Source organism: Malaclemys terrapin, chromosome 12 (assembly GCF_027887155.1).
Source record: "Malaclemys terrapin pileata isolate rMalTer1 chromosome 12, rMalTer1.hap1, whole genome shotgun sequence".
Taxonomy (NCBI): Eukaryota; Metazoa; Chordata; order Testudines; family Emydidae; genus Malaclemys; species Malaclemys terrapin.
The window spans coordinates 3,205,003-3,217,275 of NC_071516.1; the positions used below are offsets into that span (position 1 = coordinate 3,205,003).

General features: G+C 55.4%; 1 protein-coding gene across 1 annotated transcript; it reads left to right on the plus strand.

Moving 5' to 3' along the window:
- The first annotated feature begins 112 nt into the window (after positions 1-112).
- Positions 113-12,273, plus strand: PSMF1 (proteasome inhibitor subunit 1). The gene is made up of 7 exons (XM_054045503.1): positions 113-364; positions 2,901-3,053; positions 3,999-4,081; positions 5,436-5,630; positions 8,104-8,157; positions 10,292-10,450; positions 10,608-12,273. Exons 1-7 carry the CDS (start codon positions 236-238, stop codon positions 10,657-10,659), a joined length of 825 nt encoding a protein of 274 aa, XP_053901478.1. The 5' UTR covers positions 113-235; the 3' UTR covers positions 10,660-12,273.

Below are 12,273 nucleotides of genomic sequence, written 5' to 3' on the forward strand. Positions count from 1 at the left end.
CCTGGGGCTGCGGGTAGCCCCAGGCTGTGTCTGTCTCGGGCCCGGGCCCGGGGAGGGGCAGCCCCGCACCGCACCGCACCGCACCCCGCTCCAGCCCATCCCCGGCTCTCTTGCAGCGGAACCCACGTGCCGCGCCGCGCGTTTCCAGCGGGGCCCGCCCGGCGCTGGCGCTTCCCCTTCCCCGGCCGGGGCTGGCCGGGCTCCGGCGACGCAGGGCGACGGGGCTGGAGGCAGCATGGCCGGCCTGGAGCTGCTCTACGCCTCGCAGGCGCCCGGCCTCTCCCGCCCGCAGGACTCGCTGCTCTGCTTCGTCCACTGGCAGCTGGTCACGCACCAGTACCGCGCGCTGGGCACCGGGGACCAGGTAAGGGGCCCCCGCCTGGGGGGACGGGAGGGGCCCCCGCAAGCCCCGGCTCCGGCCCGGGGTGCACGCGCTGCAAGGGGGGGGGGGTATTTCCGGGGCTCCCCAGGCCTGGCCCGGACCCCCCCCCCGTGCAAACCCCCGAGCACAAGCCCGAAGGGGGGGGGGGGCGTTGTGTACCCAGCGCCCACGGGCGCCGTTGGGAACTGCGCTGCCAGGTGAAAGGGGAAGGGGCAAATCCGCTGCCCGGTGTCAGGGATCACCCCTGGGGGTGGCAATGGGGGAGACAGACGCTGCCTGCCCCCCCCGGTGCCCAGCAGCCCCACGGCCCTGGTGCTGCCAAGCTCGGCAGAGCCCCGGGCAGGGCGAGGGCCTGGGCATTGCGCATTGTTTGTGTGCCTGGTCTCCGTGTCCTTCCCCCGTCCACTGGGGATTGCGCGGGCCGTGCTAATGCCCGGGTTAGTTTCACTTTTGTTTCCGTGGTTTTTGCTCTGGGGATGGTCCCTGCCAGCACCAGGCCGCAGGGTGACGCGTGTTGAGAAAGAAATAACCTGCTCCCACCAAATTAGCCCTGGTTAGAAACTCAGACTCGTTGTTCTGGCGTGAACGTTTAGTTTTACAAAACCTAAATGTGAGACCAGATCCACTGACAGGGAACATGAGGGTGTTGCAGTCGCAGGTTTGCTACTTCTTCCCTCTCTACTTGGGGTGTTAAAAACATTATTTTTTTTAAAGAATTTGTGCAGTTTGTTTATAATATTTCACCGTTAAAGGATTCCTTTGCTCTCAGATAGACATAGACAAACCCTAACAACCGATTGTGCCCACATCAACCTTAGTGATGGGAAAGTTATTTTCCTTACGTTTAGGAGCAGAGGAGGCTCTCTGATGCTCCAGGCTGATGGGCACAGGTGGACCCCCTGCACTGGGCTGGAACGCATTGCAGACAGGGGTCAGCCCATGGGGATCAGCTTGCAGGGCCCAATCCTGCAGACTCAGCCAACCCTAGGGAGCTGGGTCTTCCCTGAAAAAAAGCAGGTGTGTTTTTCCATCGAGACCGCTGCCTTGATGTGAGATCCTAGTGCAGACAAAGTACGGGTAGTTCTCACCTCTGTGTACCCTGTCCAGTCTATACCTTCCCCCTGTCTGGGGCTTACCTCCGTTAGCTGCGTTGAGGTGAAAACTACAGTACATTGACTCCACTCCAGTATTATAGTGAGTTATCCATCTCGATGTGAGAACACAGCTGGTTTGTGCAGTGTAGACATAGCTGGGGATTACTCACAGCAGTAAGCATTAAATCCGGTAGCAAGTGTGGATAGGATTGGGTCCTAAGAGAGCTGTGATGGGTTACATTCACTTTATGTCTGCCCTCGAGAAGGGAAGGATCTTGGCTGTTAGCTGGCAGAGAAGGTCTTGGCCTGGGGGCTCCTTTAGAAGGAAGTCACATTTATAGTCATCAAGTGCTAATGCCAGAAAATACCCTGATCTGGGGGTCCCTCTAGTTTGCTCATGACCTGGGAGAGGTGTCAAGTATCAGGGGGTAGCCTTGTTAATCAGTATCCACAAAAACAACAAGGAGTCCGGTGGCACCTTGAAGACGAATAGATTTATTCGGGCATAAGCTTTCGTGGGTAAAAACCTCACTTCCTCAGATGCATGGAGTGAAAGTTACAGATGCAGGCATTATATACTGACACACGAAGAGAAGGGAGTACCTCACAAGTGGAGAACCAGTGTTGTCAGGGCCTGATGCCCCTCTGCCATGTACATTGGTCAAACCGGACAGTCCCTACGTAAAAGAATAAAAGGACACAAATCGGACATCAGGAATGGTAACATACAAAAGCCAGTAGGTGAACGCTTCCATCTCCCTGGACATTCTAGAACAGATTTAAAAGTCACTATTCTTGAACAAAAAAAACTTCAGAAACAGACTTCAAAGAGAAACAGCAGAACTAAAATTCGTTTGCAAATTTAACACCATTAATCTGGGCTTGAATAGGGACTGGGAGTGGCTGGCTCATTACAGAAGCAGCTTTTCCTCTCCTGGAATTGACACCTCCTCATCAATTATTGGGAGTGGACTACATCCACCCTGACTGAATTGGCCCTGTCATCACTGGTTCTCCACTTGCGAAGTAACTCCCTGCTCTCCATGTGTCAGTATATAATGCCTGCATCTGTAACTTTCACTCCATGCATCTGAAGAAGTAGGTTTTTTACCCACGAAAGCTTATGCCCAAATAAATCTGTTTGTCTTTAAGGTGCCACTGGACTCCTCGTTGTTTTTTGGGGAGAGGTTTGTTTGCAGCATTTTTTGTGGTAGTAATTCAGGTTGCCCTGCATGGTAGGCTGCGTCCTGTACAGTGGAACCAGGGGCCCCGATCCCGCAATCGTACCCGTGCAGACAACGATGCAATCCCTTTGGGAGGTTTAAACCTCCTCCCAGATTCCTGTGTCCAGCCGGGATCTGTTCCTGGTGCCCCGTTGGTATCAGCTGGGACTCCAGCTTGTTCTCTCTGATGCCTTTGTGCAGCCGGGTCCCAATGAAAGGAAGTCGGAGCTGCTGCCGGCCGGGTGGAACGCCGACAAGGACCTGTACACGCTGCGATACAGGTCCACGGACGACCGCCACGAGCTCCTGCTGAAGGCGATCATGGTGGACACCAGCATGATTCTCAACGTCATGGTGAGGCTCGCAGCTGGCTGGGTGCTATGTAAGGAACGGTCCCTGCAGGGAGTCTCAGTTCCCCAGGAGGTGGGGAGTCAGTGCCACCCCCTGTAAGGGAGGAGAGGCAAAGAATAAGAGCTGTGATTCACTTGAGAATCCATTTTCCTGGTCTCCTATGTCCCCCAATGCCCTTGGCACCTATTGAGTGGGAGACGCTCGATGAGAAACCCAGCTGGCTAAGCGTGGAGAGGGGGCCAGTGTGGCCCAGGTCCTGTGCTGGCTGCATGCGATTCGGTGTCACTGACGTCAGGAAGGCGCTCAGGATACATGTCAGGGCGGAGCTTGGCACGTAACGTCCTCAAAAGCGTGCAGAATGCTGTGTGCTTGTGAAGTCATGTAGAGCTCGCCGCTGGTGTAAATCAGTCTCGCTTACGGCCTGCCATGGAGCAGTGCCTTTTCCCCCCAGCCGAGGAACTGGCCCTGGAAGTGTGTCCAGGGTGAAGCAGCAAGCTAAGGTCAGACATCCATTCGGTTGAAGCTGTGACGTCGTTACTGCTCGGCCCACGCCGGCGGAAGAGTTGCAGCCTTGGTGCGTCTTGTGGAATTCCGGATCCTTGTTCCTGCTCTGTCACCCCCGTCCCCGGTGTAATGACACCTCTCCTGATCGAACGCGGGCTCAGTCCCTGTCTAACCCTCTGCAGTCCGAGCAGGGAGAGCTGGGAAAGAGCCTTCTCAATCCGCTGCAAGTTGGTTGCACTTGGGTTTAGACCGCTGGGAATCCAGACATGTGGATTCTGCATTGACAAGTGCCAGTAGGGGAGCAAACTCCAGTGATTGCTCCTGCCTTGGATTCTTCCCCCCCGCCCCCCCGTTCTGCTGTTGTCTGCTCTTCCCCCCCCCCCCACCCCCCACCCCACACGTGAGTTTAGCTGCTGAGGCAGCGTTTTGTTTGTCCTTCCCCAGGATTGCAGCTCAAAGCAGGTGGCGGATTTGACCTTGACAGTGGCAGATTACATCGACCCGGAGCACTTGGATGATTTCCACAGGTAACTGCGTTTCATGGAGATTCTCCACACAAGTGTCTGAGCCCACGGGGAGGGGAGGCAGGCGACGATCGGGGCAGGGGAGGAGAGGGTGCGTTAGGAGGAACTTAAGGGACTCTTTGCAGATAAAGCTTCAATACCCCCCACATGTTCTCCTCCTCCTCCGTTCCCAGATGGCACCCCAAGCTCAGGCTGGCAGAAAAGAGGGAGTTAGGCCACGTGGCCTCTGGGAGCTCGCTGCTTCGGGAGTTCTAATCCCGGCTGAGCCGCTGGCTCTGTAACTTTATTTCCAGAGTGCTGACCGTCATGTGTTCCCTGCATGAAAGCCCAGACCCTGCCCCAAAGGAACTTGCAGCCTGAATCTACCACAGTACAGGCCTATGCTGTAGGGGGAAGGGATAGCTCAGTGATTTGAGCATTGGCCTGCTAAACCCAGAGTTGTGAGTTCAATCCTTTAGGGGGCCACTTACGGATCTGGGGCAAAATCAGGACTTGGTCCTGCTAGTGAAGGCAGGGGGCTGGACTCGATGACCTTTCAAGGTCCCTTCCAGTTCTATGAGATAGGTATATCTCCATATATATGCTACTGACTTGCTGTGGGGAAAGTGGGATTGTATTTCCATAGATGTTTGCATGCAGCCCTCTGTGTGTAACCGTGGGGCGATTCTGACCTTGAGAGCACTTAGACTGTGGAATAGTCTCCTGAGGGAGTGGATGTGCCATGGCTTGGGACATCGGACACAAGGCTGGACAGAGCACCCGACGTGTGTTGTAGGGAGCAATGCTGCATCAGCAGGGGGGGCTGTATTATCTGATAGGGATTTTTCCCCCCACCTCCAAGTTCGGAGATTCCCTCCTGCCTCCATCAACTCTGCTGCAAAGCTGGGTGAAGATCAGACTTGCCCAGGTGCTCTCTGCTTAACGCCTGAATGCTACGTCTCACCCGAGACATCAGCAAACGCCCGTGCCGTGGGTCTTGAAATTGTTCCGTTCCAGCATTTTTAGCTTCCGTTTTACCAGAGCCCCTGAAAGCCCTGTTTGTGCTGCCGCCAGCCCCTCCATTTGCAGATAAGGAAATCTTAGATGGCTTGGACACCAGCCAGCAATTCCAAACAAGAAACAAGCCCAAATCCACCAGGTTCCCTCTCCCGCGCTGACATCTGCAGGCAATCTGGCCAGGGACGCGGGATGAACGTGCCATGGGCACTGCTGGGGAGTTGGAAAGGACAGTTCTGTGTGTGTGTCATGTTGGGGGCCCATCGCACCATTGTATTAGGGCCTTTCCCACCAAACCCTTCCTAGCAGGGCCCTGGGTGCTGTCCGTTGTCAGCCTTGATTCTCCCTCTCGCCCCTGCAGGGTGTACAAGAACGTCGAGGAGCTGCAGACCAGGGTTGTCACAGGCATCATCTCTCCGTTGGGGGCTCCCAAAGAGAAGGGCGATCCCAAAAAGGAGCCCAAGCCTGAGAAGACGGTCCCGCCTGCCTCCACTCAGGATTATGACCCCTTAAGGATTCCTCCCCGGCAGCCTTTCGGTGGCCGGCAGCCATCCTGGTGAGTGAGATGCTGGCGAGGGGATGGGGGCCGCGCAGTCTGGGCTTCTTTCAGATGGTGGGGGGCAGGAAAGCAGTGACGGAGCATCTGGCCCTTCATGGTTCCTTCCCGCACCCGCCCACACCAGCCGCTGTCACAGACGTGTCCTCATGGGCACCGGTGCACGGTCTAGCTCTGTGTCACATGTTTAGTCCTCGGAGGGATCCAAGCGATGCAGGAGGGGGATTCTTTAAAACAGCCCGTGTCCTGACACCCCAATCAGCCCTGCTTATAAATCCCATGCTTCCGGTTCACCCGCGGGCTGATCCCGACCCTTGGAGGCTGTTGGCATGGGGCTCTGGCTGGCTTCCCTCTAAGCTGGCCCACCAGTGGGAGGTCTTGTCTGGAGCTTGGGACCCCATCCTGTGTTTTGGGTGAGATGCTGCCAGAGTTGGCCACCTGGGAGAAGAGTGAGGTAACATCCCACCCCACCCCCCCAGCATGGATAAGGCACCTGTGTTGCTCGGCCCCTGTGCCATGGCCTTACCTCCTTGCCTAGGGGTTCAGGGGGCCCCTTCCCCTCCCATCCCTGAGCATCAGGGGTAGCAGCTTGAGGTAGAGTGTGCAAACCCCATGTTGGAACAGGATGGGATTAATGGTCTGGCCCAGACACGGGCTGAAATCTGCCCCATGCCACACGATCTGTCAGGAATGTCCAAGCTGGGGGGAGGGTCCTGCAGCCAACGTCAGGAGGGCACAGGACATGGAGGGAAGCAGGCCGGTCTCTGAGGTCTGCCCTGCCTAGGGGGGACTGGGTGTGCAGGGCTGGTGGGACAAGGGGCTGCCATGGGGAGAGGAAGGCCCCATTAGCTGGCTGATGGCTCAGTGATGGGAGAGCTGGCCACGTCTATGCTAGGGATGGGCGGTCAGTTCGGGCTGCTGAGTCCAGCGGGGCGGCTCGTGGCAGTGCTGGCCAGTGGGCTCGAGGGTTGCACAGCCTAGTGCTTTGTGACTGAAGGTGAGAGGGCAGATGGCAGAGCTCCCTTTGATCCCTGGACGGGGCTGGGATCTGGTGGGGGAGCCCCCGCTGGACGAGCCTAGAGCTGTGTTCAGGAGGGGTGGGTTAGAACGGGGACCCTGCCTGGCTGTGGCAGAGAGAGCAGTTCGTCCAGGGGCCGTTTGCCCAGCAGTGCCTCCCACGCTGCCAGGGGCTGAGCGCGGCTGTGCAGGTGCAGGTGCAGAAGGCTTATGGGAGGGAGAGGAAAAGCCTTTTGACTTTGCTTCCCTTCTCGATGATCTTCCTTCGGACCAGCTTGTGAGCACAACATCCCAGATGGAAAACCGTGACGCTGCAGCCACACTGCCAGCTTCCCGCCGTCACCCCCAATGCGAGGGATCAGTCTGTGAGCTCCTGTGCCCTGATAATCTCTTTCTCTGGGATAGCAGAGGGGCAGGGCTCTTTATTCTCTCCCCTCCCCCACACTCCCCTTTAATCAAGTGCCAGGTAGGAAATCAGAGCCTGCTGTGGCCGTCCAGAGCGCCGGCATCACTCCCCACTGTCCCTGTGGCGGCGCCTGCAGAGTGGTCCCTCGAGAGATCCGAGGGACAGTCCATAGCATCTTACCCCTGGTTCCTGTCACACCGCTGCTGTTCATGCCCCAGGTGCTGGAGTTCTGGGGCTGCTGGGGAGCTGGGGGGGTCCAAGACATGGCTGCCAATGGCTGGCTTGCCTTGGAGCAGGCGAGGGGTGCAGCATGCAGTTGTAAACCCCTCGTTGTGAACCCCAGAAACAAAAGGCGCGGCGTGAGTGTTGAAAGCTGGGTCTGAGCTCCCACTGGGCACCGTCACGTTCCCTACCAGGCCCCCACACCCTGCCCTCCTCTCGTGCTCGTGGGAGCCGGGTTTCAGTGGCAGTGGCTGTGCTGTGGTTTGGGAGCCTGTCCCTGTACTGCTGGGCTCACCTGGCCCCTCTCAGGCTCTGCCCAGGGCTGTGTTAGCAATTTGCCGGGAGCTCCAGGCCTGCAGCTGCCTTTCCATAAAGCGGAGCAGATGGCAGCCCCTAGCACGGGGGGGTGGTAACTGCGGAGTCCTGCGTACCAGGCTGCTTGGCTCCGGTGGGGCGATGTGTGCTGCCACCTGTAGTCTCCCTCAGTCCCACGTCCACACCAATTAAAGCCGCAGGCCACCTCACAAAACACCATTAGCGGCACACTGCCCTGGTGACACTCTGGTAACACCAGTCTGCACAGCAAGGTCACTCGATTGTTCCTGTCATCTGTAATGTGGACTCAAATACAGAGACCAAGCTACAGCAGAGAATCGCCCCTGAGCACAGCCGCCTTCTCCAGTGGCCCGCTCTGCTGGTCACACGGGCACACGCATCTGCCTGGGCTCTCAATCTTGCCTGTCCCCTGTGCACTCTCTTCCATACCCCGTACCCACCTGCCGAGGAAATCGACACCTCTCACTGGGGTAATTGTGTCTTGTGTTTCAGGCCTGATCCCCGGGACCCCTTTGCTGTGGGCGGAGAGGACCTGGACCCCTTTGGGTGAGTACCCCCAAGAGAGGAGCGTGTGGGGAGTGACTGAAATAACTCGGATTGGCCTCACTGGTGCGTTCAGTGAAGTGTCTCCAACAAGGACGTCAATAAAACAGTTCTTGTGTGTGAACTGCCCAGGGACCAAGAGCTGGTTCTAAACCGAAATATGGTTTTAATATTGTACTAAGATCCTGTCTCTCACATAGTTGATTGGTTGGAATCTGCGTCGGTTTCATAATTGGCTGGTATTCATTTAACGTGCAGTAATTCCTCCAGTAAATCAAAGCTAAAGACATCATTAAGTGAATTTAAGCCTCCCATTTAAAATGTTGCTTTGTCTAGCCCGCGGATTCTCCAGCCGCCCCCGGATCTGCAGGGCTGTTCTGACGTACCCAAGAGCAGAGAGGAGAGACAGCTGCCCGAGGAGATGGGAGCCATAGGGAGGGATGCTGCAGGGGGCCTTGCTTCTGCTCTGGGGCTCCAGCTCCATCTGGGGAGGAAGCAGGAGAACCTGACCCATCATTTTCCATTCCAGTAAAATAACAATGTAACCGAAGTAAAACCAGTCCATGGGAACACGACCCAGTCACTATGGAGTCCTGGAAGTCCTGCCATTTGGATCTGGCTGATCGGGATCAGACTTATTTCTCCTTGGGGGGCTTTGTCCTGCAGGGGTTGGCTAGAAAGGGAACTTCTGGAAATGTTCCTTGGAGGCTGGAAAGAGGAGCTTGCAGCGGAGAGCTAAGAAGGTGGCTGGAAAGCAGCCCTGCGTACCACAGGGAAGGGGCAATCAGGACGGGTCCTTGCCACCCCGCTTCCCATCTCTCCTAAAGAGATTTCTTTCTTAAATGAATATAGCGGCTTGATCCAAAGTGGGCACCTGCTGGAGGCAGATTTTGAGCCCCAGGACCTCTGCGTAGGATCCGTGGGACTTTCCACGAGCAGCTAGCGGTCAGAAAGGCGCTTACTGGGACTGATGTTAATTAGTTTTATTGTGGTAGCGTCCAGAGGCTCCAGCTGAGATCATACAGTACGAGGCCAGTGCACAGCATGACCCAGCTGCAAGGCGCTGAGGCTGGCAGAACTGGTCTAGCAAATGGCTTCCAGGCACGGCTTTGGAAAGGGTTCCAGGCCACTGCTCCCAAAGAAAGGGTCTGGGAACTCTTGCAACATTGCGTTGGGGTGGGGGGGAGAAAATCTTGCATTTAATCGGAGACCACCAAAAGCATAGAGCTAAATGAACCTCAAGAATAACAATCAAGCAGCAAAGGAAACCAAGGCAGGGGTGTCTGACAAGTCCTAAAACTGCCCAGGTCTGCAGTAGCGGGGGTCTGACTCACTGCTGGCCTGGGTCTCCTGAATCCTTTGAGAAGCTGGAGGAATATAGAACCTGCCCCTCTGCTAAGTCTCCCCCTGTTCGTTGCTCAGCCCCCTGTGCAGGTGGCTAGTGGAACGGCAAAAGATGCAGTTCTTCGTGGGGGAACAAACAGGCTGCATTAAGGACAGCGAAGGGGCTTGTCATTTCCCAGTGCACGTCACGGTAGAACATGTGCTAACTGACACTACTTAGCACCCTGGGCAGTGTGCACCCTAGTGTGAATTCATCACAGCCCCCTGACAGAATGTTCACTACGACAGCCCTTGTCTGCACGGAGTGCTAAGCCATGTTTTACATCATGTTGGTGCACATGTGTTCTAACACTGCGGAACTTCCCAGTATTGACGAGTCCAAAGGATAGTGATACCAGGCATTGGACAGAGGGGGCTGATTCCTTTTCACCCTGAGGCCCCTTTACATGGCTGGAGCAAACCACAGGGGCCTTATTGCAAATGAGAACAAGGCGGGAAGTCTCGTCCTTGTATACTTCCATACCCGTCTAGCCCCCCCAGCCTCGTGTTCACACCTAAGTGCGTGCTCTTGTTCTCACTGAATTACTCTTCCCAGCACGTATTCTGCTGTGCTGTACGCACGCATTCCCATCCCATCCGTAGTCACACGCTTCGCTTTAACAATGGGAATCCAATTTCCAGGCTGCTCATGGAGCAGTGAGCCAAGCTCGGAGTAGACGGGAGCTGGTTACTCTTATCTCCAATTAGAGCTAATTGTGATCCTGCTCTCATCCTGCTTTCTTCTTCCTCCCAGGGGCCGGAGGGGCGGTATGATCGCTGATCCACTCCGCTCCGGATTTCGAAGGCCTCTTATCGACCCATCGTCAGGTCTCCCAAACAGGCTTCCTCCTGGGGCCGTTCCACCAGGTGCCAGATTCGACCCATTTGGACCAGGGAGCGGCCGTTCTGCCGGGTGGGTATCTGGATGTGTGTGTATGTTGCTTTACTGGCTATAACGGTGCTGGAGTTTTCCTGTTGTTCGCAAACTGCACCCAACTCTCTGGACTCTTGGGGGCGAGGGGGAGTTTTCACTCTGTAACTCTGCCCTCTACATTCTAATCCTGTTGCAGGCCAGATCCAGATCACCTTCCCCCTCCGGGATACGACGACATGTTCATGTGAGGACGTTCCCGACTCAGACTTCACTGAGAGAGAAGCACCTTTTCCCCACCTTTCCCCTTTTCGGAAGACTCTCTTCAGCAGTAGTTTTCTCCCCGGGCACTAGAGTCTTTCCCTACACCGCAGATCAGCTGTAAAGGTTTCACTGCATATATAACAGCGGTGAAGGCAGCGTGTGGATCTCATCTCTCCGCCTGATCCCCCGGGGAAATCCCTAGCCATTTGTAATCTAACACCTGTTGAAACATGACTGCCGTGCACTAAGAACAGAAAGCTGCTTGGGGTGTGTTGTTCAGAACTGGAACTGCCCTATGAGAACTGTATTGAAAAGATGTCATTTCCTTTGCTTTCCTTGTATCGCCTTCGCTGGACTGACGTGATGTGTGCTCTGGGATTTACTCAGCTGTTTGTTGCTAGAGAGAAACGTTCACTCCCCACCAGCTGTCTGGTAACGACTCGGTCTTGACGAGCTTGCCGGCGCAGAGTCCCACGTTCCATTCTTGCTCCCAGCTGGCCAGTGTACGTGTCAGGCAGGCCTGGTGTGGAGCGCAGTGAGCTACTGAGGTGTTGATGTAGGAAGCTGCAGTGTGAGAAGGGCTTGTAAAGGCATCTGTGGTTTCTCCTCTGCTCTGGGCTCCCCTTGGCCCTTCAGCTGCCAGTTGAGCAAGGGGTTAGGAAGGGCTGAATGGGGCCATGGATTAATTCTTCGAATTTCTGCCTCTAGAACAGCATGCCCAGATCCTCCGCTGGTGTAGCTAGACCTAGTTGCATTGGCTTCAGTGGGGCTACATTGATTTATCCCAGCTGATCATCTGGCCCCTAGATCTCGAGACACCAACATGCAATCTAGTCAATTAAAAAAAAAAAAGTCACCGTTCGTTTCAGATCCTGCCCCTGCATCTCCCTTGCTGGTGTGTGAGGTTCTTACGACCACGTGTCTGTTTTTAAGTCTCTCTCCCCTGTTGCTGAGAGGGAATCTTACACAGACATCGGGAAGATGCACTGACTCTATCCCAAGTGCTGTCAAACGCACAAAGGGAACTAGCTGGGGACATGCATAAAGACGGAGAATGTTTTTTCTCCGCCCGTGCTCGGTCGAATCTGGAATAACTCTGTCTTGGTGGAGTCCCTGTGTGCCGAAATGACATTGGAGTAGCTGAGATCAAGGTGGTGTTTAGTTTCTGGGTGGGGTGATGTAAGAATGGGGTGGGGGGTCGTTTAGAGCGGTTGTGCTTTGACTTCCCTTGTGTTTTACGGGAGGGATTTTTCAGGTGGCTGTTCTTCGTTTCGTTAATTCAGTCACACCAGGCTAGTATGTTAACAGGACAGTTCCCGTCCTCTGCTGATCCTGTCCAGTCGAATTCAGTGGTGTCAGTTTTCCAAAGTGACTACTGATTTGGGGTGCCGCTGTGTCTGAGGTGCCATAGAGGGGCCTGATTTCAGAGGGCAGGTGCCTAGCACGGTCTGAAAATCCTGCCCGTTGAAGGATCATTACGCTGGGACCCAGCGTTATTAGTTACTTTTGAAAGTGTAAGTGACTGATTCTCCTGATTCTTCTCTTGGTTTGAATTTTTTTTAAAGGATCTGATAACTAAAATAAAAACTGGGTGAACTGCT